A 25,003-nucleotide genomic window follows, 5' to 3' on the forward strand; every position below is an offset into this window, starting at 1 on the left:
TTAGAGACATAATAAAGGTCATATGTTTCAGACATTGTACTAAAGCTATAGCTACAATAACAAAACTATGGGTAGTCACCTTAACAACAGTAGACAACAGGCCTGATGACCTTAAATAACAAGGTTTCCGAGGCGCGGCAACACTTACAGCGCCGCACTCCCCACCGCACCTCCCACCGCACCAACACTTCCCTCCGCAGACTCCTCTTGATCACCTTCCCCAGGAGCATCCAAGTCACTCACTTCGGCCATAAACCCTTCAAAGTCCAATGCTGACACTTCTGACATTGCATCCTCTTCATCCTCAACAGGATCAGGAGCAGACGATGTCGATGGTTCCATTATTTCACCAACTTGAGGCCACTGTGTGTAGCTTGTTATGAGTGTCTGTCTTCTCCTGTTTATTTCTTCCCTGTGCCTGTCTGTGTAGAAACGGAAGAGTTTGTCGATACCAACCAGAAGTTCCTCTGTTTTTAGGTTGCTCACTTCCTGTGCCTTCACCTCTTCCTTGAGCTTGTCCACGGCAGCAAGGATCTTGTTAATGTTTGACATACACAGCTCAGTCCTGCCTTCCATCTCACTAGGCTGCTCAACTTGACTATGTCTGGCATCGGGCTCTGCGTCAGCCTCGTCTGTCCGTTGCAACACTTTCTCGGGAGACTGTTCCTCAGCAGCAGTGTGCGCTTCTTGTATGTCCGCCAATGTAACGTCCTCGAAACCTGGTGCAGCTTGTGCTGCTGTCAATGTTGCTGCCTCAGCATCGGCCAGTGGTTGAATGGCCGTCTCCTGGGTGATGCACAGGTGAGGCACGAGCATTCGCCACGCATGGTTCACCGTTGCAGTTGTAATCTGGTGCCAGGCTTGAAGGAGAAATTCAACTGCGTCCTTCACCGTAAAGTTACGCCAAAATGCCTCAACAGTCATGGCATCTGTGGTAGGTCGGGATAGAGGTGCTGGTGGAGATGGAACGGGAGCAGATGCCTCATCAAGGTCTTCGTCGTGATCTTCTTGTAGGGCATGAAGCTCCTCTTGTGTGTCAGTCTTCCTGCGTAGGTAGTCGTACACTTCCTTATGGTAGAAATGCTTCACTGTGGCGATTAGTTCTTGATCGAGTGGGTGCATTAGTGATGTTGTGCGGGGCGGCAGAAACACAACACGACAATCCTTGTGAAGATCTTCCAGGTATGGAGGGTGACTTGGTGCGTTATCAAGCACAAGGAGCATCTTAAATGGAATGCCCAGTTCCCGACACTTGGCTCTCGCATCAGGGACACACCGCCTCGTTAACCAATCTGCCATAATGTTCTCGGTCATCCAACTATTTACGGACTTATACCAATACACGCCACTTGCATCCATGTTCGTGAGGTTTTTGTAGCCCCTTGGATGTGAAGCTGTGTGTACAACAACTGCCTCATCTTGTGGCTCCCAGTCAGGTTTACAGCGAACATTACCGTCATCTTACACTTCTGGAGCTTGCGACCATGGACTTGTTTCTGTCTTTTAGCAATGTAAGTTGATTTTGGCATGGCCTTGTAATATAAGGATGTTTCATCGATGTTGTAGATCTGGTCCTTGGTGTACTGTCCCTCTTCAATAATCGTTTTAAATATTGCAGGATAGTCTCTCGCGGCCAGGTTATCGGCAGAGGCACGTTCACCAGACAGTTTCACGTAACAGAGTTCCTTGCGCTTGAGAAAACGGTTCAGCCATTCAACCGATGCCCTGAACGGTTTTTCCACTTTTAATCTTCGAGATGCAGCCTTGTAGAAGAGCTGGGCTTTGTTCTGAATAAATCTTCCATTGAGTGGAACACCTTCCTTTTCTTTTCGCATTATGAAGGTGGCAAGATAGCGCTCCATTAATATCATAGCATGATTTCCCACCCGCGAACGGCCGTCTAGGTCAGAGGCACCGTACGTCTTCACTACAGCCTTTATGGCTTCACAGTTCTTCCACACAGTTCTCACTGTAGATTCAGCCAGTCCCAGGGCTCTCCCGATATCCGTGTTTCCTTGACCCTCCTCCTTCATCTTAATTATCTTTAACTTGGTGGCGTGCATCAGAAGTTTCTTTACTCTTGGGGTTGGAGCCATGGTGCAGCAAAGTACAGGCAGCACAAAAAACACCACACGTTGTACACGACAGGTTAGCTGTAGAGAGCAGATCCGCACAGTGCACGAGCCGGGACTGTTATGGCGCGCCCGCTCCCTTGTACCCCAAGCTGCGCAGTAGAATGCCCGGGAATTTCTGCGCATCAACATGACGACACATGACGCGCTCTGTGAGGGGTGGTCGCGCACTAGTAGAAAATGGCATTTTTGAGCCACTCCTTGCCTCTGCCTCGCATTCTGTGTAGTAAACTCGCGCATTAAAGGGTTTTTGGTTATGATTTTTGCTCACTCGTGCACAAGGCAAATCGCGCACTGCAGTGACGCACACTGTGCGAGCCCACTGTATTGCTTACTTCTTAATAGGGGGGGGTAAAGTTTAGGTGGGGGTCCGAGGGGGTCCTGGGACGCATCCCCCCATTTATATGTATATTTCAATGGGGAAAATCATTCCGATATACGAAATTTCGAATTACAAAAGTTTTTTTTTGTTCCTATCCCTTTTGTATATCGTGGACTCACTGTAATTTGTATATTGTATTGGTATAAGGCACTGTAAACACTCGCATAAGGCACAGTAAACACTCATGCTACACACAGTCACATTACCGTAGTTATGGTAAATCACACATTTCTTATGTTATTTTCCGTATTTAACTTGATTTTATTATTTACTTCTATTTGCTTACATTTGCGTATATTACTTTCATTTTATTGTGGTAGGTGAGGGCACTCACCCTCCACTCACTCGATGTAGTGCTGCTGTCGGGTGTCTGTCCTTTCCCCTCCTCCATCCTCTTCTGTCTTTCTTTCCTTCATTCTTTCCTTGTCCTTCTGCCTATGGGTGACTTTACACTCCCTCTTCTGTCTTTCTTTCCTTCATTCTTTCCTCTTCCTTCTGCCTGTGGGTGACTCTACACTAAGTGACAAGCCAGTTGGTTCTTATACACCAGGAAATCATTTACTACACTGGGTGGTAACCATATAACCAAGTTTTGGCACCTGGTGGTTTAGTGGGTAACTATTGCTCTCCAGTCAGATTGAGCTGGTGAAGGTTTATATCCATGGGGTGGTTGGGGTTGATTGCACATGTAATGCCACTCAGGGATAAGTGAGGCTGGTCACTCTCATCTTAAATGTCAGGACCAACTGCCTAGCCCCGGGCTTCTACGTTCCTCATGGGGCAATGTAGGATTGGATGATTGATGATTGGACTTTCATTTTATATGCTATTTACACATCACCATCAGTTAGTTCATTACTTGAAAGTTCTTCAGCTTCGACTGGAAGTCGAGAGTAAGCACAATATATAAGGCATTGTGCCGTGACCCAAATTGGTATCAGGTGGCTACTTTCATATACCGTTAGCGGCTAATGTGGATAGATAGTCCATTTTGGTGTGGAGTGGGTGGATGCATGGAGTACTTGTAGTGTGGAAACGCAACTTGGTATATGTAATGCGGCCACAGCTGAAACTATGATGATGGAAAGTTGGGTTCCGTGCTAATTGTACGTATTTTCACATTCAATTTTTTTTTTTTTTTTTTTATAAATTGGTATAAGGTATGGGAGAGGAGGAGGGGTGTCTGTCATCCCATTTCCTGTCACACACTAAGGGCAGACTCAAATAATTTCGCGTAAATGTGAGGAGAACCGTGTCCGGTTATATACAGACTCGGCAACGTAGGCTACTATGAGTTATTCCGAACCTTATATATACGGACTCGGCATCTTAGGGTACTGTAGTATGAGTTAGTCTGTATATATATATATATATATATATATATATATATTATGGACTCAGCAGTTTTGACACTATTGGTTTGTCCGTATATATATGGACACAGCATGGAACGGGTTAAAAGGCTTCACTAGCTCCAGCAGACTCCCTTTTATACCAGATATACTTAGTACTTCATAAATCCTTCCAGTCCATCCATCCACAAGCCTTCTCCCAATTAATTAATGCAACACTTTTCACCCCTATCATTTCTAAACTCATCATGTTCTTCACATATATCAGTAATATCATCTTGTGTTTTGCTTCTTGTCTCCAAGTATCATGCCACATACTTTTCTCTGACATACTCAGTAGACTGATCCTTTTGTAGTTACTGCTCTACCAATTGCCTTCCCATTGTACAGTGAAACTGTAATTGCCATTCTTCAGTCTCCTCGTACTTCCCCCATGTAACATGTTGGTTTGTATATAATACTTAGTGCATTCTGTCGTGTGTTTCCTCAACACCGTATGTGGATAAAACAAAAGTGACGATACATAGGGCAGATGATGGTACTGTCATAGCAGAAAGAGTACGGCCATGTGCAGTTTGCCACTGGAGTGTGGGAAATAACTCCCATTATGTACACTGTTTGTGATGAGTGGGTGCTTAAGAGATGTAGTGGTATTGAAGGTAGGCTGTAAAATTATGCTTATTTTGAATGTGCAGTATGTATTGGAGAGCATAAAGAAGAGAGGCAGAAAAGGATTTGTTTTGCCAGAGAATCTGTTAAGTGTGTGGAGGAGTTGTTATTTGGGGGACATGATATGTGGTGGAGGTGGAGATGGAGCTAGCTCGGTAGAAAGAGTAACGAGTGATTGGAAGAAGTTGAAGGAGCTGTTGCCTCTCCTGACATCGAGAGGTTTCTCCCTCTGTTCAGAGGGTCCTTGTATGCAACATGTGCTGGGAGTGTAATGTGTAATGCTGTGTGGTAGTGAGACTTGGGCAGTAAAAGTGGAGGATATTCATAGACTCAAATGTGCAGAGATGTGAATAATCAAATGGATATGTAGTGCATCCATGAATGACATGCCTGGTAGGTTAGGTTTACAAATGAAGAGTTGAGAGAAAGGATGGAACTTGAATGTATTGGCGTAATGATGAGAAGGGGTGGATCGAGATGTTTGGCCATGTGAAGAGTATGGAGAATGATAACTAGGTGCGGAGGGTGAGAGATATGAATGTTGAAAGTAGAGTTGCTGAAGGCAGACCAAGAAATAGTTGAAACAAGGTCATACATTGTGACTTCAGGCATAAGGGACTGAACAGAGATGCTGCTGGAGATTGAGTAGTGTGGAGAGCCAGCATTAGGCAAATAGGGGCAACACATGTTAGCTTGTTGGATCCTTTATAAATAAAATGAAAAAAAAGCCATCCACTCATGTTACTCGTCTGTGGTGGAGGGGGGAAGGGGGAACTGAGGCTGGCTCCACTGCAGGAATTGCTATTTCTCCTGACATTCAGGGAACTGCCTTTACACAAAGGGAAAAATGTATGCTGCATTTGTGCAAAGTATAACCTACTTCTTCCTTAGCCTTTATCATTCTTTTTCTGTGCCTGCCCTCCTCTCTTCCTATTTCTCCCATCTTTCCTGTCACTTCTTATTGCTTTTCTTTCCTTTTCAGGTGGCTTTACATTGAGTGACAAGCCTAATGGTTTCTTGTAAGCCAGGAAACCATTTACAACGCTGGGTGGTAACCATATAACCAGCCCATACGTGCTCCCTACGTTTCAACAAGTGGGTTGGTGAACGGTTAGTGCCCCTCCCCATAAAACAAATAACTCAAAGTCAAATGGCCACCCCTTATGGGATTATGGCGTCTTGCAATAGATAGATAGATAATGCTTTATGCAGCTTAGGCAGCAAAGGGGGAGGTACAGAGGTACAGAAGGTACAGAGATAAGGATAGCCAAATGGATGTGTACAGTAATGTTTCCGCAAATGACAAAACAACAAATGGCAGAACTGCACCTGCATCAGAGATATTGACTAGGAATTGAAGCCAGTGGTGATGTGATGTGTTTGAGGAGATTGGGGGTGAGAATTGGCTGAAAAGATGAGTTAGTGTGAAAGTAGAGGGTAGAGCACCAAGGAGTATACCTAAGAAAACTTAGGATGAGGTCCTACAAAATGACCTCCAGGGGTAGGAGAATATTTTATTGCCAGAAATATGTGACATGGAGAGCCTGTCAAGGAAAAGCAAAATGACTTCCGTACTCTCTGTTGGTCATTGTATTAAAAGTCCGCAACCACCCTTCACTGGTTTCATTATTTGACCATTAAATCAGTTTCTTTTGCTTATAGCCTCATGTTTTCTTACAGAGTGATGATGCAGATTGTACAAGAACTTTGCAAGCGCCCTGGCTTAAACAAGACTGGTTTTGAAATGCCTACTATATATATTCCAACACCAAACAAGGTAAAGAATATCTTAAATATTATTTGATTATTTTGTCATTATACAGTATTTTTAATATCTTAATACCTAACTGTTCATATACCATAAAAGATCAAAGTTATTGATTGTTTATGTTATGCACATGATGAAAGCAAATATGTTTGTATACTGTAGCAGTTAAATGCCTGTCTGTCTGTGCAGTAAAAATTTTTAGCTTGCTTATAGGTATTAAAATCAGGCAGTAGTATCATCCCTAATCTTGTCATTTAGTATACTGTAACACCATTTTTTTTTTTTTTAAGGATGTAAAGAACTTTAGATGAAGTGTTGATTGGTAAAAGTGTTTCTAATAACAACAGAATTATGAATGAAAACTTATGAAATCAGTTTAATGTAAGATCACCCCCCCCTCCTTTATATAGAGCGATTAGTCAAATGATGATGAACGTGCCAAATATCTAAAATTGAGATCTAGGTTGCAACACACTCGTCCACCATTTTTCTATCCAATGGAAACATTTCCATGGCATGTTTGTCTTTACAACATTATCAAAAGTCCTATACAACAAGGTAGATTCTTGTACCAACACACTGCAGGTTGGCACACGTGGCCTCTATCTCTCTCGAGGAAAGTTGTAGTGGAAGAAAGACGAACATGCCAGCAAGCACTTCTCCAGGCTGCCTGTGAGTGGTGGGTCTCATGATTGATGTTACACATGTCCAATCAGTGGCCATGTTTTGTGGGTTTGTTGGCTGGTGGGTATGGCCACTGCCCTTCTCAGTTCTGTTTATATTGTAAGCCTTATATAGTTGCTTTTGGTTTATTACATTATTTTAACTCAGATTTACAGTGATTTACATAGCAACATGAGCGACTTATGTAGTGATGATGACCAGGATGTCCCTGAGCATACATGGAAGCAAAAACGTGATCCATCTTCATGGAAACATGCAGTTGCCAAACAAAAACATAATGCCAGGGAAGCATACGTGAGTTATAGCGCAAAAAAAGGAAGTGCCATCTAGGAAAATCTTCTTCCTTGTAAGTTTCAATAACTTGGGCAGTGATAAAGTGAGTGATCTGTTTACAGCTTTTTGGGCAAAGAGTGATTATAACAGACAGAACAGTTATATTGCCAGTCATGTGAAAAGTGTTTCTGTGGAGCTGCCTCGTGTCAAGGGCCATAAACCACGCAAGTCACGTATGATTAGTTATTGTGTTGAGTACGCTGATGTGACTTATGCAGTTTGCTGATCATTATTCCACATCATTCACAGTTTAGGTGAGTGTAGAGTTCATTCTGTACTCGACAAAGTGACTTTAACTGGATCAGTGGAAACTGGCAAGCAAGGCACTGGTCCTAATCTGAAACAAGTTAATAATGAACGGAATGCACTAGACTGACGATATACTGGAGTATTGTTAATCCTCACCCCCACCCCCACCCCCCATCCCCCCTGACAGCACATAAATACCTGCAGCACTATTGTACATGGGTTGGTGATTGTCTTTCTTTCATTCTTGTGGTTATTTTCAAATTATTAGTGTTAGGTGGGGGCACTCACCATCCAGTCACTTGATGTAGTGCTGCTTTCTGGTGTCTGCCCTTTCCTCTCCTTCATCCTTCTTTCCTTCCATCCTCTTCTATCTTTCTTTCCTTCATTCTTTCTTCTTCCTTCTGCATACGGGTGACTTTACGCTCCTTCTTCTGTCTTTCTTTCCTTCATTCTTTCCTCTTCCTTCTGCATGTGGGCCACTACACTGAGTGACAAGGCTAATGGTGTCCTGTACACCAGGAAACCATTTACTACGCTGGGTGGTAACCACATAATCAGATTTTGGCGCCTGGTGGTTTAGAGGGTAATTACGGTGCTCCAGTCGGATTAAGCTGGTGAAGGTTTATATCCAAGTGGTGGTTGGGGTTATTGCTCACATAATGCCACTAAAGGATGAGTGAGGCTGGTTGCTCTCATCTGAAATGTCAAGACCAACTTGCTTAGCCCCAGGCTCCTACGCTCCTCATGGGGCAACATAGGATTGGATGATGGATGGATGGATTTTCAAGTTATGTTTCTTTTTTTCATAGAGGAGCAATGGTATGGAGTTAATAACTGTACAGCATTAACCTGATATATCCTACATTTTGTACTTTTTTCTTATGTGTTTTAAAGTATTTTACAAGCTCTATTTTTTGAGATGTTGTTTATTGAAATTGGCTACTAGTTAATGAGTTACAATGAAACAAATTTTTAACACTGTTTATCACCAAACATTGATTTGGCACGTTCATTGTTATTTGACTAAACACTATATATATATAGATATATATATATATATATATATATATATATATATATATATATATATATATATATATATATATATATATATATACGTGTATATATATATATATGTACTGTATGTGTACAGTCATGCGTACTAATTTCTGCTCAGGGGTTACCCCTTCCTTCCCCCCCTCTACCCTGGACAGAGGGAAGGGGGGAATCGCAAACAAGTCTACCCCACCTTCTGCCCCCAACTCCCCCACCCTCCACCTCCAGCTGCCAGTTACTGATTAGACGCAAATTTTCTCATGTCCTGTAAACTTGACTAAACTGTCGTTGCACACGCATTCAACGGCCAAGATTTGGACTATATTTTTAGAATAAATTATTACCGTATTGAACTGCATTCTCAAATTGAAAATATTCACCATCATTGTAATCCAATGTCGTCCGCTGCACAATTTTGGGTTCCAGTGCTTACCTTTTCACTTCCCCCAGGTGTCTCTCTCTCTCTCCCTCTCTGAATTTACTTTTCCCACTCACTCTTTCTTTTTATATTTATATAACTTTCTCTTTGCTTCTCTCCCCCTCTCCCCCTTCTCTCTCGTTCTTTGTCATAAGTCTTCCCCGCCTCTCACCCCCCCCTCCCCCCACCTTAGGCCAGATCAGCAGTCAGTTATACCGTCACTGCTCCTTCGTATATCGTGTGCAGGCATCATTTATCACCCACACTTAGGTCAGATGTATGGAAAGCTAATTTTTTTTTTTATATATAATCGTATTTCTCATTATGTGCCAAGTTCAGATAGAGAACACCAGACCAATATTCGTAATTTTTATTAGAGTGACCATTCCACTTCATGTAGCTGGGTAGCTGGGCTTATAAACTGCACACACACACACACACACACACACACACACACACACACACACACACACACACACACACACACACACACACGCGACTTAAATTTTGCACTGACAGTGTGGCGACTACAAATATAGTCATTCAAACAACTGGATCTGCTGGCTCCAAACCTTCCCTGTCCCAGTCAAACTTCTCATTCAATAACCTGGGGGAAGTGAAAAGGTAAGCACTGGAACCCAGAATTGTGCAGCGGACGACACTGGATTACAATGATGGTGAATATTTTCAATTTGAGAATGCAGTTCAATATGGTAATAATTTATTCTAAAAATATAGTCCAAATCTTGGCCGTTGAAAGCATGTGCTACAACAGTTTAGTTATGTTTACAGGACATGAGAAAATTTGCATCTAATCAGTAACTGGCAGCTGGAGGTGGAGGGTGGGGGAGTTGGGGGCAGAAGGCGGGGTAGACTTGTTTGCGATTCCCCCCTTCCCTCTGTCCAGGGTAGAGGGGGGAAAGAAGGGGTAACCTCTGAGCAGAAATTAGTATGCGTGACTGTACATACAACAAGTGCTCACATAGCGCAGGAACATTTTACCTGGAATGTCCTACTTTATGAGAATTCCACATAAGCCATATGTTTATGTGTTAAAGGGTTTCATGGTACCTAAGCCAGCCCCAAGTTCACCTTTTGGGGCAATTTTCAGAGTTTTTTCTCAGGACACTTACCTACCTAATGTAAACTTCATTACATACAAACACTGGAGCATTCCTCACCTTGAAAAGAAGAGGTTGTGGGTTTGCTGGGGGAAGGCGGAGTGGGGTTCTGTGGCCAAAAAAAAGAGTAAAGATCACACACAGCACATGTGCAGCCAGAGCAAGGGGAGAGGGTAGGCGTAACTGGAGCAGGAATGCTCAGTGGACTGTGATGACACCTCACGCAGACGTGGTAGTTTCCCCCCAAACAGTTCCTAAACTCACCCAAATGAGTCCAAAAACAAATTTCTAGCTAACCTAAACCCTCAGATAGCCTTAAAACAAGCTAAAGTAAGCTAAAAGCAGTTTATAACTCACCTAAACCCAAAAATAAAATTTGAAAATCATCGGAAGTAAGTCTGGATAGTAAACTGTACCCCCAAATGACTGTTCACTCCACCCATGACCAAAACATATCAACCTGAACACAAAATTTAGGTCTAAAATATCATTAAAGAAAAAAAAGTTATACCGGGATTTGGCCATCGTTTGGTGGGGTTGGGTATTATTTCTACCCCCATCGCTATGCCGGGGGTATCGCATGTACAGGTATCACATCTTGGGGTCTGCATGTATACATATGTGTGTGTATATATAACTGAGAAAATTCCTCAAACTTCCCAGTTAACCGGGATTGTAATGTATACCATATTTCCTGGCACATAAGATGCACATTTTGTCACAAATTTACCTTGAAATATCCCCATGCATCTTGGAGGCCAGACTAGACAGGTTAGCTTGACCCCATGTAGAAGAAACTCTTATCCAAATGATTGTCTCAATGTTTGCCAGTCACTGATGTTTGCTAGAGCATAAAGGCTGTTTATTTATTTTAAAAAATTACATGTCTTTCTATCTGTCTGTATATAGCCGGATGCTATACTGTTGAAGGGGGTGGCCATTTGTCTTTGAGTTAGTTGTTTGTACTTATGTATATACTCAGCTGATTTTAGAACATACAAGTTCAAGAACACAAAACACTCGTGGTTTGTTTACAGTACAGCTGGCCATGTGACAGTCTCTAGGAGTTTAGTGGTATAGCATTTTAGCAGTTTAGTGTCTCACACACACTCTAGCAAAGTAACATGATCGCTGCGAACTGCCTGCTAACCTTCTGAAAGGCAATCATGGACACTTCGCTTGCCATCCACTCACTAAGGCAGCCATATTGAAGAGATGTTGGCTAGCGAGACTGCTGAGTCATTATAACAGATGTCTGTTGCATAGGAAATTCAGTCACCCATGTTAGGCTGGCTTCTCTTCCTGATACAGTATTTTGTTTCATTTGAGACAAGAGTACCATAGAAGGAAATAGACCTATTTGACTGGTAGCAAAAAACAGGAAAAACAGTTGTAATATTAAACAGTACTGCCAAAAATTACAGTTACACTATTTCAGCTGTGACTTAAGTACTTTTGCAGTGTTTAAGCCACTTAGGGCTTAGCAAATTACAGTATTGTACTATGTTATGAAAACGGGGTAAAATTTACTGAGAAGCTTAATTAATACAACATTTGAATTTAGCAGTGCCAGACCAGTATTCATAGCAGTGTCTGCCATTTTTGTTGTATTCACAGCAAACAAAGTGATCAGAGTGATTGATCCTGTTCACCCTCTGCCTCACTGCTGATCAGAGTGATCGATCCCGTTCACCATTTGCCTCACTGCTAATCAGAGTGATTGATTCTGTTCACCCCCTACCTCTGCTACCTTAGCAAAGTTATCATGATCGGTGAAGGTGAATGCAACACAGTGTGTGTGGGTGCACTTAAATTGTGGATTGTGCAATTACCTTTTTTTATCCCGTCCCGTGATGTGCAAAAAATTATTATTATTATTATTATTTATTTTTTTATATATATATTTTTTTTACTTGAAGATAAATATCCAGGGCATCATCTGGTAAAAAAAAAAAAATTATCTCTTTCTCCGACTTTGCATAGGGCCATGTGTAAATTTACGTAGGGGAGTAGTGAAAAAAAAGAAATATGGTTTTTGTTTAGTAGAAACTTGAAGATGAACATCCAGGGCATCGTCTGGTGAAAAGAAAAAAATCCCTCTCTCTGCGTCTTTGCATAGCACCATGTTTAAATCTGCGTGGGGGTTGAGTTGTTAACGGTGATGCATGACCAGCATAGTCTGAGCTGTGGTTCACAACGCGACACTACCCAACCTGAGCTGTGGCTCGCAATCCACGGGTTAAGGATGGAGGAGTGGGAGAGGTCCAGGCAGGGACATAATAATAAACTGCTTCTCATAATCCCTTCAGCCTATTAATGTATTTTGTAGGGTAACTTATTCTTGCTTACCAAATGGTTTTATTCAGTTCAGGAAACATCTTGTACCGAAGGAATTCATGTTGGCTGAATCAGATGCCTCTAGTTTGAAAAGTTTCACCTCAGCTCATTTAAAAATGCCTGCATTAGAATTAATAAGAGAATAATTGCAGTACAACTGTTAGCCCATGCTTGGAAGCTTCTTTGACTAAACTGTTAGAATAAAACAGGATATGAAAGAGGAAGTCACTCCCTCACTCTCCTAGCCTATCGACTGAAACTGGTAATAAATGTTTGAGGGAGCAACGTAGGATATTGATTTGACATTTAACCCCTAACCGCCAGCTGCCGTGGGTAGCCTTCACGATGCAGGGTGCAGAGCACTGCTGCCTGAAGTCTTATACCGCACTCACCTTCCCGCCACCCTTTGAACTTGCGACCATTTTCTATGAAACCCACTGAGTAGATAGGACCCCCAAGTATCCTGCGGATGTGCGGTTCAGTCTGTACATGGCACTGGTAGCGTGAGGAGCCATGTCTTCTTCTTTGTCATTGTCTGATTCTGTAACACTGCATGAAGGGCTGATAGCCTTATCAGCCCCCACGAAAGTTCTGCCCTTAGGGTTGGGGAAAGGGCTCAGTGACTGAGCATGTGTGTGGGAAATTGTAAATAGTAAACATGAGTGCACGTGTTTTTTTTTTTTTTTTATACATAAGTGAAATTTAAGATATAAGTTATATCTAGTACCTGGGTAAGTGTTATGAAATAAGTGTTTTATAATAAATTTTACAAATGCATTGCAATAAGTGTTACTGTTTGTGGTTATTTGTGAAACAATAATTGGAAATACCGTGAATAAGCCTCTCTAGTACGATGAAAGAAAATCAGAAGTGCATGGGAGAGTAAGAAAATGACCTGGTTGGCTGTAACTGAATTTTTTCCCTTGTTACTCAGAAAATAATGATGAATATGTGAGCATTAGCATATTTGTGATGTGAAATACAAAAAATGTAAGTTGTGTATAACATTAGTAATATTTTCACATTGCCCCTGATTAGTACAAATTAGTCACAATTTCTGTACAAGTTATTACCTCATACTCAACCATACTGTGTGAAACAGCCAGGGCATTTACTGCTTAAAGTGCAGTTACCTGTAATCGTGATGTCAAGTGCAAATATTATTGCCGTAGTAGAGGGAAATTACTATAATTGATGCAAGAAGTGTGTAATAAAAATAAAGAGCTATTCTTTTCCCATACATCTACGGTGCATGGAGGCACTATGAAACGGGCGGTAAACGCAGTGGGGAGCCACATGGAAGGGGTAATGACTCATCCTTATGATGGTGAGTAAAGAAAAGTCAAAAAAATGATTGGAATATTCTGAGAGGCTGGGCAGTGTTGCAATCACCACTCAGGCCAGTGCTGCCAACGAGTCCAAGGCCACTGGCAGTGGTGCGCAACTGGATTAGCCCACCAAAACATGGAAAACCAGTTATCTTTAACTTATCCTTACTCATCAACTGGACATGGAGACCTTGGGATACTTTCATTTGAAAGAGGAAGAGTCGTTGAGTCTTGTGTATACTGAATTTTTTCTCTAGTTATAATAGTTTGGCAGATATTAGGGTTTGAAGTAAGGGTATTTTTGCCAAAATCTCAGAAATCCCTCGTAAGGAGGAGTGGGCAATGGCCGGAAACCCCCGGTGGCTAAGGGTTAATGAGAAGGATCGTGTGTAGGGGAGTTGGGTGGTAGAATGAATGTCAGTCTGTTTCACATTTCCAGTGCAAAATTATGCTCTGATATTTGAGAATGGGGCTGCATTTTTCTTGTACTTTTCTTAGAACTGTCACATTCTGTACAATGGTAGTTCAGAATAATATCTATCTATCAATCTATCTATCTATAGCCCGACGCCCTAATCCCACAAAGGGTGGCCGCAGACAAAACGCCTCCAAGTCACTCTGTCACTCACCATTTGACTCCCCTCCCCCCAACTCACCCCCCCCTCCCTCATATACCTCTCAACTCCATCCCTCCACCTCATCCTTGGTCTACCCCTCCCTCTCCCCCCCTCCACCTCACCTACATACACCCTCTTAGTCAGTCTTTCATTCTCCATCCTCTCCACATGTCCAAACCACCTCAGTGTATTTCTCCTAATCTTTTCAACCACATCCACATCTACCCCACAACGTTCCTTCACTTCTTCATTCGTCAACCTGTCCCTCCATGTCACTCCACATGCTCCTCTCAAGTAACTCATTTCCACTGCTCTCACTCTTGACTTATTCCCCTCTTGCAAGGTCCACGCCTCGCTTCCATACGTCAGGATAGGGATCACAATACCATCATGCAGTGACTTCTTAACTTCCGTACTCACCTCCCTATTTCTCATCACTGCTTTCAGTGTGCCAACAACCTTCCTTCCCTGCTGTACCCTTTCACGTACTTCATCCCCCAAAGTTCCATCCTTACTCATCACACTACCCAAGTACTTGAATGCACTCACATTCTCCATATCCTCACCATCCAACCTCACTGCACACTCTGTGACTTCATTCCTCTCAAACACCATAACTTTACTTTTGTTTACATTAACATAGTATAATATGTATACAATAATGTATTTATGGTGGCAAATCAGATGGAGAGGGTAAAAAGGGATATGGTAGGTGAGCAGTGTTTGAAGAATGGTGAAGGAAAAGTAGTGGTGAACAGTGAGGATATTAAAGATGCCTTGAGAGACTGGAACAAGGAAGGTTTGGAGTCGGCAGATCCAGTGTTTGGCCCTTCATCTTTGATACTATTACTGTGAGCATTGCAGTAAGCAGGATGCAGGTGGGGAAGGCAGTCGGTGAATCTGGGTTGACTGCTGAAATGCTGAAGGCCTCAGGAGATATAGGAGTGGGGTTAGTTAGCAGTTTGATAAATACAGGAAGACCTCACTATAACGGATTAACTGGGGCCCAAACCGTTCCGAAAAATGCAAAATTCCGATAAAAGCCACATCCGTACTTCCCTCTGCTAAACCGGACTTTTTCCGATATATCAGACATTAGTCCAGATCGCATGAACAGTTTTTAAACTGTTTAACTACCATTTAACTACCATTGTGTTACTATACTGTGTTATAACTTCACTACAATAATCAAATGGTATAATATATATTTGTGGTAGGTGGGGGCGCTCACCATCCACTCACTCGATGTAGTGCTGCTCTCTGGTGTCTGACCTTTCCTCTCCATCCTTCTTTCCTTCCATTCTCTTCTGTCTTTTTTTTCCTTCATTCTTTCCTTGACCTTCTGCCTACGGGTGACTTTACACTCCCTCTTCTGTCTTTCTTTCTTTCATTTTTTCCACTTCCTTCAGCCTGTGGGTGACTCTACACTGAGTGACAAGCCAAATGGTTTCCTGTGCACCAGGAAACCATATACTACGGTGGGTGGTAACCATATAACCAAATTTTTGCGCCTGGTGGTTTAGTGGGTAATTATTGCACTCCAGTCAGATTGAGCTGGTGAAGGTTTATATCCAAGGGGTGGTTGGGGTTGATTGCTCATTTAATGCCACTCAGGGATGAGTGAGGCTGGTCACTCTCATCTTAAATGTCAGGACCAACTGCCTAGCCCCGGGCTCATAAGCTCCTCATGGGGAAATGTAGGATTGGATGATGGATGGATGGATGGAATATAATATATATAATAATACTGTACTCTGCACTGATAAACAAGCTTTTTATTTACTTTATTGTGGTGAACATAGCTGAAGTAGTCAGGCAGTCCGGACTGCTTCTGGCTTTATCGGACTTTTTCTGATATATAGGAATTTAGTCTGGTAGCTCCTCGAGTCCGATAAAAGCGAATTCCGGACTATTGAAGTCCATTATATTGAGGTTTTACTGTATTATATATTTGTGTGTTGTCCCAGATGATTGGCTGAAGAGTGTGATTGCAAATGTGTACAAGGGAAAGGGTGATGTCCTGAAAAGAGGAAATTATAGAGGCATAAAACTTTTGGAGAGAACTGGAGTTGTTCGGGAGATGGCTGGTAGAGTTGAGCAGAGGGTGTTGCGATGGTTTAGGCATATGGAGAGAATGGATAATGAGCGATTGGTGAAAAAGATAACTAGATCTGATGTGAGAGGTGTAAGGCTGAGAGGGAGACCACGAATAGGATGGATGGACAGTGTGAAGAGAGCACGAAATGCGAGAGGGATGTCTGTTGAGCAAGGAAGAGTGGCTGTGCGTGACAAATAAATGGAGAGAAATTGTGAATGAATAAATGATGATGCAGCTCTGAGGGAATATTCTCCCGCATTTGGTCTGATTAGCTAGCTAGGTCAGGTGCGAGTAAGGGGATGGGTCTATTATGATGTGGCAGGGGTAAACCAGCTCTGCTGTCGGGCCCTGCTGCGGATGTCACTGATTGCACTGCGCAGTTGACCCATGTGTGGTGTGGTGTGGTGAGGATCTGTCCCTTCTCCCCTTTGGGGCTAAGATGTGAATGACTGTGTTTGAACGGATGAGTAAATGGGGAGTGTGTCGTCCTGTCTCGGCTACCTCCCTTTCCATGGGGGAAGCAGCCTAGGTATATAGATAGATAGATAGAAAACTTTTGGACCAGATAATGAAGAGAATGGAGAGTTCTAGAAGGTATGAGTGGAGAAAGAGTGAAAATTTATGAGATGCAGCTTGGGTTTGTGTCATGCAAAGGGACCACTGATGTCATATTCATTATTCGACAGCTTCAAGAAAAATATATAGGGAAGAATTTTTTTTCTTTTAGCAGGCCTTTGACAGAGTCCTTAGGGAGATGGTGAAATGGGCAGTGAGAAAGCTTGAGATTGAGGAGTGGCTGGTTAAAGTGACTATGGCTATGTATGTGGGTGCTCGCACGCAGGTAAGAGTGAATGGAGATTTGAGTGATGAGTTTTCTGTGAATGTTGGCATGCGTCAGTCTTGAGCCCCTTATTGTTTATCATTGTGCTTGAAGCCCTCTCATGTGACTTCAGAGATGGGCTCCTTAGGTAGATGTATGCTGCTGATTTGGTGTTGATTGCAGAGAATGAAAGGGAGGCAGAGAAAAAATTTAGAACTGGAGAGATGGTGTTGGGCACAAGGGCTTGAGAGTGAATGTGGATATAACAAAGGTGATGGTGTCTAAGGATGGCGGCGGTACTGTCAAAGAAGAGGGAGGGTGGCCATGTGCAGTTTGCCACAAAAGTGTGGGAAGCATTTCTATCTTGTGCACTATTTGTGATGAGTGGCTGCATAAGAGATGTTGTGGTATTAAAGGTAGGCTGAAAGATACAGTAATGTTGATTTCATATGTGTGATGTGTTGGGGAGAGCATGAAGAAATTTTCAGGCATGATAGGATTGATCTTGCTGTTGAATCTCATGAGTGTGTGGAAGAGTTTTGTTACTTGCGAGACATGTTATGTGCTGGAGATGGGGCTGGAGCTAGCTCTGTGGCTAAAGTGAGGAGTGGTATCTCGGGGAGAGCATGTGGAATTTTCAAGCTTGTTTAACAGCCCCAGTGGCCTAATGGATAAGGCATTGGCCTCCTAAGCCAGGGATTGGGGGTTCGAGTCCCTCCAGGGGTTGTGATATTTTAGTGGTAGGAAGGGGCGCTTGCCATCCACTCACTCGATGTAGTGCTGCTCTCGGGTGTCTGCCCTTTCCTTTCCTCCATTCTTCTTTCTTTCCTTCATTCTTTCCTCTTCCTTCTACCTACGAGTGACTTTACACTCCCTCTTCTGTCTTTCCTTGATTCTTTCCTCTTACTTCTGCCTGTGGGTGACTTTACACTGAGTGACAAGCCAAGTAGTTTCCTGTACACCAGAAAGCCATTTACTATGCTGATTGGTAACCATATAACCAAATTTTGGAACCTGGTGGTTTAGTGGGTAATTACAGCACTCCAATCGGATTGAGCCAGCGAAGGTTTATATCCAGGGGGTGGTTGGGGTTTATTGCTCGTGTAATGCCACTCAGGGATGAGTGAGGTTGGTCATCTTAAATGTCAGGACCAACTTGCCTAGCCCCGGGCTCCTACGCTTCTCATGGGACAACGTAGGATTGGATGATGGATGGATGGATACGATTGATCTTGCTGGTGAATCTCGTTGAGTGTGTGGAAGAGTTTTGTTACTTGGAAGACATGTCATGTGCTGGATGTAGGACTGGAGCTAGATCTGTGGCTAGAGTGAGGAGTGGTTGGAAGAAGTTCAGGGAGTTGTTGCCTCTCCAGACATAGCGAGACATGCTAAGGGATCTCTGTATGCAGCATGTGTTAGGAATGTAATGCTGTATGGTAGTGAGACCTGGGCAGTAAAGGAAGAGGATATTCGTAGGCTCAGACATACAGAAATGTCAGTGATTAGGTGGATGTGCAGTGCATCCTTGAGCTCGAGGCCTGGAGGGGGCCAGGTTTATGTTTGAAGAGTTGAGAGGAAGGATGGGACTGGAGTGTATTGGTGTTGTAATAAGGAGAGGTAGATTGAGATGGTTTGGGCATATGGAGAGGATTGGAGATGACAGTTAGGTGTGGAAAGTGATAAGTGTGAATGCCAGAGGTGGGGTTGCGAGAGGCAGGCAGAAAAAGACTTGGGACGAGTTCATAAGAATGTGACCTGGGGACTGAATAGGAAGGCTGCTGCCAGAGATCAAGCAGCATGGAGAGCCACCTTTAGGTGACCAAGGCTGATGCATGCAAGCATGTTGGAGCCTTTATAAACAAATATTAAAACAATACATGCAGTATACATATACAGGGTATCCCAAGAAGAAAGGGCTCAACTTTAGGAAATTATAGATGAGGGAATTCTAAGTAAAAAATGTTATGTGAACATTTGCCCAAATCCCAACCATTACGGGGCCACAGTCATTGGTGACCTTATGGGCAAAAATGGTCTCCTTGATAATTTGCCCATAAGAGCATTACTAACTGTAGCTCTGTAATGGCTGAGAATTGGATATATGCTCATACTGTATAACATTTTTTGCTTAGAATTCCCTCATATATCAATTCCCAAAGTTTTGCCCAATTCTCCTGGGATATCCTGTGTGTGTGTGTGTGTGTGTGTGTGTGTATCGTTTTCATTTTTGAAGGCTTCAACATGCTTGCCTGCATCGGCCTTGGTCACTTAATGGCAGCTCTCCATGCTGCATGATCTATTGCAGCCTCCCTATTCAGTTCCTTAATCCTGAGGTCACACTTAATGATCTCGTCCCACGTCTTTCTCGATCTGCCCCTCACAACCCCACCCCCAATATTAACACGTCTCACTTTCTGCATCCAATTATCATCCCCCATCCTCTCCTCATGCCCAAACCATCTCAATCTACCTCTCCTCATCACAACACCAATACACTCCAGTCCCATCCTACCTCTCAACTCTTCCGTCGTAAACCCAGCCCCCCCAGGCCTTGCACGCAGGGATGCACTGCACATCCACCTAATCACTGTCATTTCTGTACGTCTGAGCCTGTGAATATCCTCCTCCTTTACTGCCCAGGTTTCACTACCATACAACATTACACTCGTAACACATGCTGCATACAAAGACCCCTTAGCACGTAAGGAGAGTCCTGTCAATGTCAGGAGAGGCAACAGCTCCCTGAACTTCTTCCAACCACTTCTCACCCTAGCCACAGAGCTAACTCCAGCCCCACCTTCAGCACACAATGTGTCTCCCAAATAACAAAACTCTTCCACACACTAAAGAGACTCACCAGGAAGTTCAATCTTTTCATGCCTGACAATCTCCACTCGCTCTCCTCGACATGCCGCACACATAAAATCAGCATTATATATATATATATATAGATATATATATATATATATACAGTATATATATATACAGTATATATATGCAAAATAACCACAGGAGAAATGAAAGGAGCTACAGTGAGTACTTTTGTATATTACATTTTCAGGCAGTGTGTTACAGAATTGTAAAGGGCAGAGATCTTTTATGCACACCTGCAGCAGGGAGTGGCACATAGAACAAAGGATGGCCTGAATTGAAACTGATTGATACACAGAACAATAGGTACCTGACTTTTTACCATAGGGATGCATAGACGCAATAAACAAAACCACCCTTACCACCAGACAAGAACATAGACTTACACTTGATAATGATCACTGTAATTTATATGCCATACACATCTCTTTTGATAAGGGAATAAGACATTTCTTCCATTTTGAGAACTTTAATGGAAATGTGTAACACTGTACAAGCAAATGTCCATTCTGAAATTAATCAGTAGCATGACAACAAATTAGTGAGCAAGTTCTGATGTGAAGAAAGTGGAAGAGGTTACCTGGGTGAAGCAAAATAGAAATAGTGCCAAGGGGCAAACCTAAGAAGACGGGGGGTGCGAGCTTATATGATGAACTAAGAATAAAAGACTAATTGGAGGTGCCACAAAAGATCAAACAGCCTTGAGAGCAGCCGTCAGGTGACCAAGACTTATGGATGTTAGCATGTTTGTCCCACAGAATGACTGTCCTACAAATATATGCAAATAGTTTTGCTTTTGAGGATATTTAATGCTCATTTCACTGGGTATGCTGTTTGACCGGTCTCCTTCTTTGTGCTATATTTGGAATTATGGTTCGGATGATGATGCCAATATAAACATATGATTTACTGTGACAGCCTACAAGGTGTGTGAACCAGATTGAAGAGGTTTGTCGGGATATTGAGAAGACCATCAACCAGACCATCCAGAACACACTGAACCAGCTGGAGCGTGACTGTGACCATATCTCCACCCTCGTTGATTCTGCCATCAAAGCTGATAATAATGCCAGATCACACAACTTCAAGGCAAAGGTAACATGAATCTTTCCTTCAGGTTGCATATTTTTAGAAGAAAGGTTGCATTGTCATGTCTGTCAGCTGATATTTTCAGATTTACTAAGTTTCCTCAGGAGCTTCTTGATGATAATGCTCTATATGTGAATGATTTAGTTATTTGCTTAGTTCCATGTAGCCAGTTTACTGCTGTTTATACCATGCTTATGCCTTGTTTAGTTTGTGTTACTGTACAGTCACTAAACACTTATATACTGTTTCCTTAATTTGTTTCTTAGAGGATTTTATGTGGTGCCACCAGCCCACAATCTGCCAAATTCCAGATATTTTAAAGCCCAGTACACTTATGGGAAGTTGTTGAATGCTGTGAAGAGTATGTATGATGGTGCTAAGGCTGCAGTGCGTGTGGATGGTGAACTGAGTGAATTTTTCTCATTGAAGGTTGGGTTAAAACAGGGATGTGTCATGTCTCCATGGTTGTTCTATCTGTACATGGATGGGGTAATAAAAGAGGTACAAGGTAGGGTAGTGGACGTTGGAGTGGCCCTGGTGAGAGAGGGTAGTGTTTGGAAACTCCCTGTACTGTTGTTTGCAGATGATACTGTGTTGTTGAGTGAAGACGAAGGAGAGCTGCAAGGCTTGGTGGATGAGTTTGGGAGAGTGTGTAAGAAACGGAATCTAAAGGTGAATGTAGGAAAAAGTAAAGTGATGGTCTTTGAGAGAGGTGAAGTCAGTGAATGTACAGCGAGGTTGGATGGTGAGGAACTGGAAAATGTGAGTACATTTAAGTACTTGGGTAGTGTGATGAGTAAGGATGGAGGTTTGGAGGGTGAAGTGCTTGAAAGGGTACAGCAGGGAAGAAAGGTTGCTGGTTCCTTGAAAGCAGTGATAAGAAGCAGGGAAGTGAGCATGGAAGTGGAAAAGTTACTACATGACAGTATTGTGATACCAACTCTGACGTATGGAAGTGAAGCTTGGACGTTGGTGGAAGGACACAAGTCAAGAGTGAGAGCAGTGGAATTGAGTTATTTAAGAGGAGCCTGTGGAGTCACATGGAGAGACAGGCTGACAAATGAAGATATAAAGGAGCGTTGTGGTGTGGATGTGGATGTGATAGGAAGCGTTAGGAGGAATTCACTGAGGTGGTTTGGCCATGTGGAGAGGATTGAGGGTGAAAGACTGACAAAGAGAGTGTATGTGAGTGAGGTGGAGGGGGGAAGAGGGAGGGGGAGGCCGAGGATGAGATGGAGGGATGGGGTGGAGAGGTATATGAGAGAGGGGGGTGTGAGTTGGGAGTGGGGCAGTGAAATGGTGGGGGATAGGGCGACGTGGAGGCGATTTGTTTGTGGCCATCCCGAACGGGATTGAGGCGTCTGGCCATAGATAGATAGATAGACACTTATCTCTCGAACCTGAAAGTTGGAGTGACACTTCTGGACAAAAATGCAGCTTGAACTGCACAATTGATTAATGAAAATTTCATGGTGATGATATGGTTCTGTGTGGCACTAAGCAGTTTGGCTGACTGCTTCTCAGATTTTCTCTTGTTTAGAGTTTCTTCAGTTTCATGTGATGTAAATGCTGTCTTAACTGTTGCACGTGAGTTTCTTCAACTACCACATTTCCTGGCATGTAATGAACACATCCTCCCCACCCTCACCCTTAAAAAAAATTGCTTTAAAAATCACCTTGCACATTGTACCACACAGGTCATGGTTTGAAATAGGCCTAAATGGGTTGAGGTGGCTGGTAGCCACAAAACCCTGTTTGCCAGAATGGCAAAAATAACAGTGAAATATGAGAGCCAAGGCTACCAACAGTCAGAAGGAAGTCTTGATGGACCTACTAATTATTAATTAAGATTTCAGTAATGCAGACATAGATGAGTGTGCATTATCATTGATACTTCATAAATAAATAGTAACTAAACATTCCATGGGTTAGATGTGCACATGCATGAACGATTGCACCACACCAAACACATTTTGTAAACAAAAGACAGCTGATCACCTCTAAGCATATGCAAGGGGGCTGTGAAAGTTCCAGTGTGTATATTAGTGTATTTCCACTTTAATGAATAATTTCATGCAAAATTATTTTCCCTCACATCTTATTGGTGGATGCAGACAATGAATAATTAGTAAATTAAATTGAGTATGTTTTTAATATCTAAATACCCATTTTCCAAATCGTTGGTGGACATTATACACTGTTGCACATTATATGGCAGGAAAGATGGTAATTTCATTTAATACATAAGTGAATTATAACAGCTCTCTGTTACCTAGTTTTCATTTATTTATTTATTTATGCATCTCTTTTTAAATCAGATTTTCCTTTGCTTCAGTATGTGCTCAATTTATTTTATGGAAACCTAATGATATGGCATTACTGTTGAACCCACTTGTTTTGCCCCATTTATGCACAACAGATTGCTCCTCCAAGTAGAGGTAATTCTGGATTACACAGCACACCCTGATTGTTATGATATTTTGAAGGAGCCAAGGATGGAATAATCAAGCCAAATGTTATTTTGCGGCTGATATTCAAAGTGTTCCTGTAATGATAGTTTACACAACTTACTTTATAGTTTTAGTGTTCACAGTATTCTATCAGTAAAGGAATATTTGTATCATTGTATCGTATTCTTGATTGCACTGGAAAGGTATAGCAACTGCTTGAGTGGCTTTTACTGCAGCATTCATTTATTTTATAATACTGTACGGTACTTATATTTAAATTCCAGATGAAAGGAATGGCTTTCTCTTTGATTGGATTCCTGTTGCCGATAGCCTTGATGCTGCAGCTGCTGGTAGCGTCAGCCCCACGCCACCTCATGAACAACTTAGTTGGAGCAGACATGGCGCAAGCTATTGTTGCGTTCATGGTATGTAGTAATACTGTATGTAATGCCATGGTTCTTGGAAGAGAGAGCCATGTGGAGAGAATGGGTGCGAGTGGAGTGGTAAAAAGGGTATATCTGAGTGAGTTTGAGTGTGGGAGGAGGTGTGGTAGGCAAAGAAGATGGATAGGTATGGGTAAGTGCATGTGTGTGCAGGTGAGGTATGAAGATGAATGAGTCTGGGGTACCAGCAGCGGTTTAGCTGCTTGAAAGAGTTTTGTACAAGGGGGTGTACGACATGGGTTTGGCACCCGGTTCTTTCCCAGTGTCGTACCTCACAGGGTAGGGTGATGTAGAGTCCACAGAGCCAGAAAGAACCTGATACACTCACCAAGTCTGCCCAGTTGAATGGGCCATACTGTCATTCACTCATCATTCAAACCCTTGCAATCTTCACTCCACCTCACAGGCATAAACATCAACACTTATGCACTTCATGCTACCTTTCAGCTACAGTCAGTCCAACTGTTCACAACACTGGGAAAGAACAGAGGTGCCAAACCCATGTCGTACACTTCCTTATACAAAATTCTTTCAAGCAGCCAAACTGTTGTTGGTACCATAGACTCAATCCTCTTCACACCTCACCTGCACACACACTCATTTACCATATCTATCCATCTTCTTGGCCTACCACACCTTCTCCCACTTTCAAATTCACTCAGATATACTCTTTCCACCATTCTGTTCACACCCATTCTCTCCACATGACCGTACCATGTAAGTACACACTCTTACATTCTGCTGTCCACAGACTTTTTTATTCAACATTTCTCACGTATCACATTA

At 42.6% G+C, this 25,003-nt stretch overlaps 1 protein-coding gene and 1 non-coding gene across 2 annotated transcripts in view; both read left to right on the top strand.

Annotated features, from left to right (window-relative positions):
• LOC145392987 (uncharacterized) overlaps nt 1-25,003 on the top strand; it is a 200,874-nt gene that overhangs the window by 133,325 nt on the left and 42,546 nt on the right. The window contains exons 8-10 of the mRNA XM_080267291.1: nt 6,216-6,312; nt 21,154-21,330; nt 24,059-24,199. Of these exons, the coding sequence (XP_080123417.1) occupies nt 6,216-6,312; nt 21,154-21,330; nt 24,059-24,199 (415 nt within the window). The remainder of the gene's footprint in view (nt 1-6,215; nt 6,313-21,153; nt 21,331-24,058; nt 24,200-25,003) is intronic.
• TRNAR-CCU (transfer RNA arginine (anticodon CCU)) lies at nt 18,018-18,090 on the top strand. The gene has a single exon. It is a non-coding gene; the product is annotated as a tRNA-Arg (tRNA).

The sequence above is a fragment of the Coenobita brevimanus genome, chromosome 23 (assembly GCF_032717465.1).
Source record: "Coenobita brevimanus isolate Jiangsu-jjx chromosome 23, ASM3271746v2, whole genome shotgun sequence".
NCBI classification, from domain to species: Eukaryota; Metazoa; Arthropoda; class Malacostraca; order Decapoda; family Coenobitidae; genus Coenobita; species Coenobita brevimanus.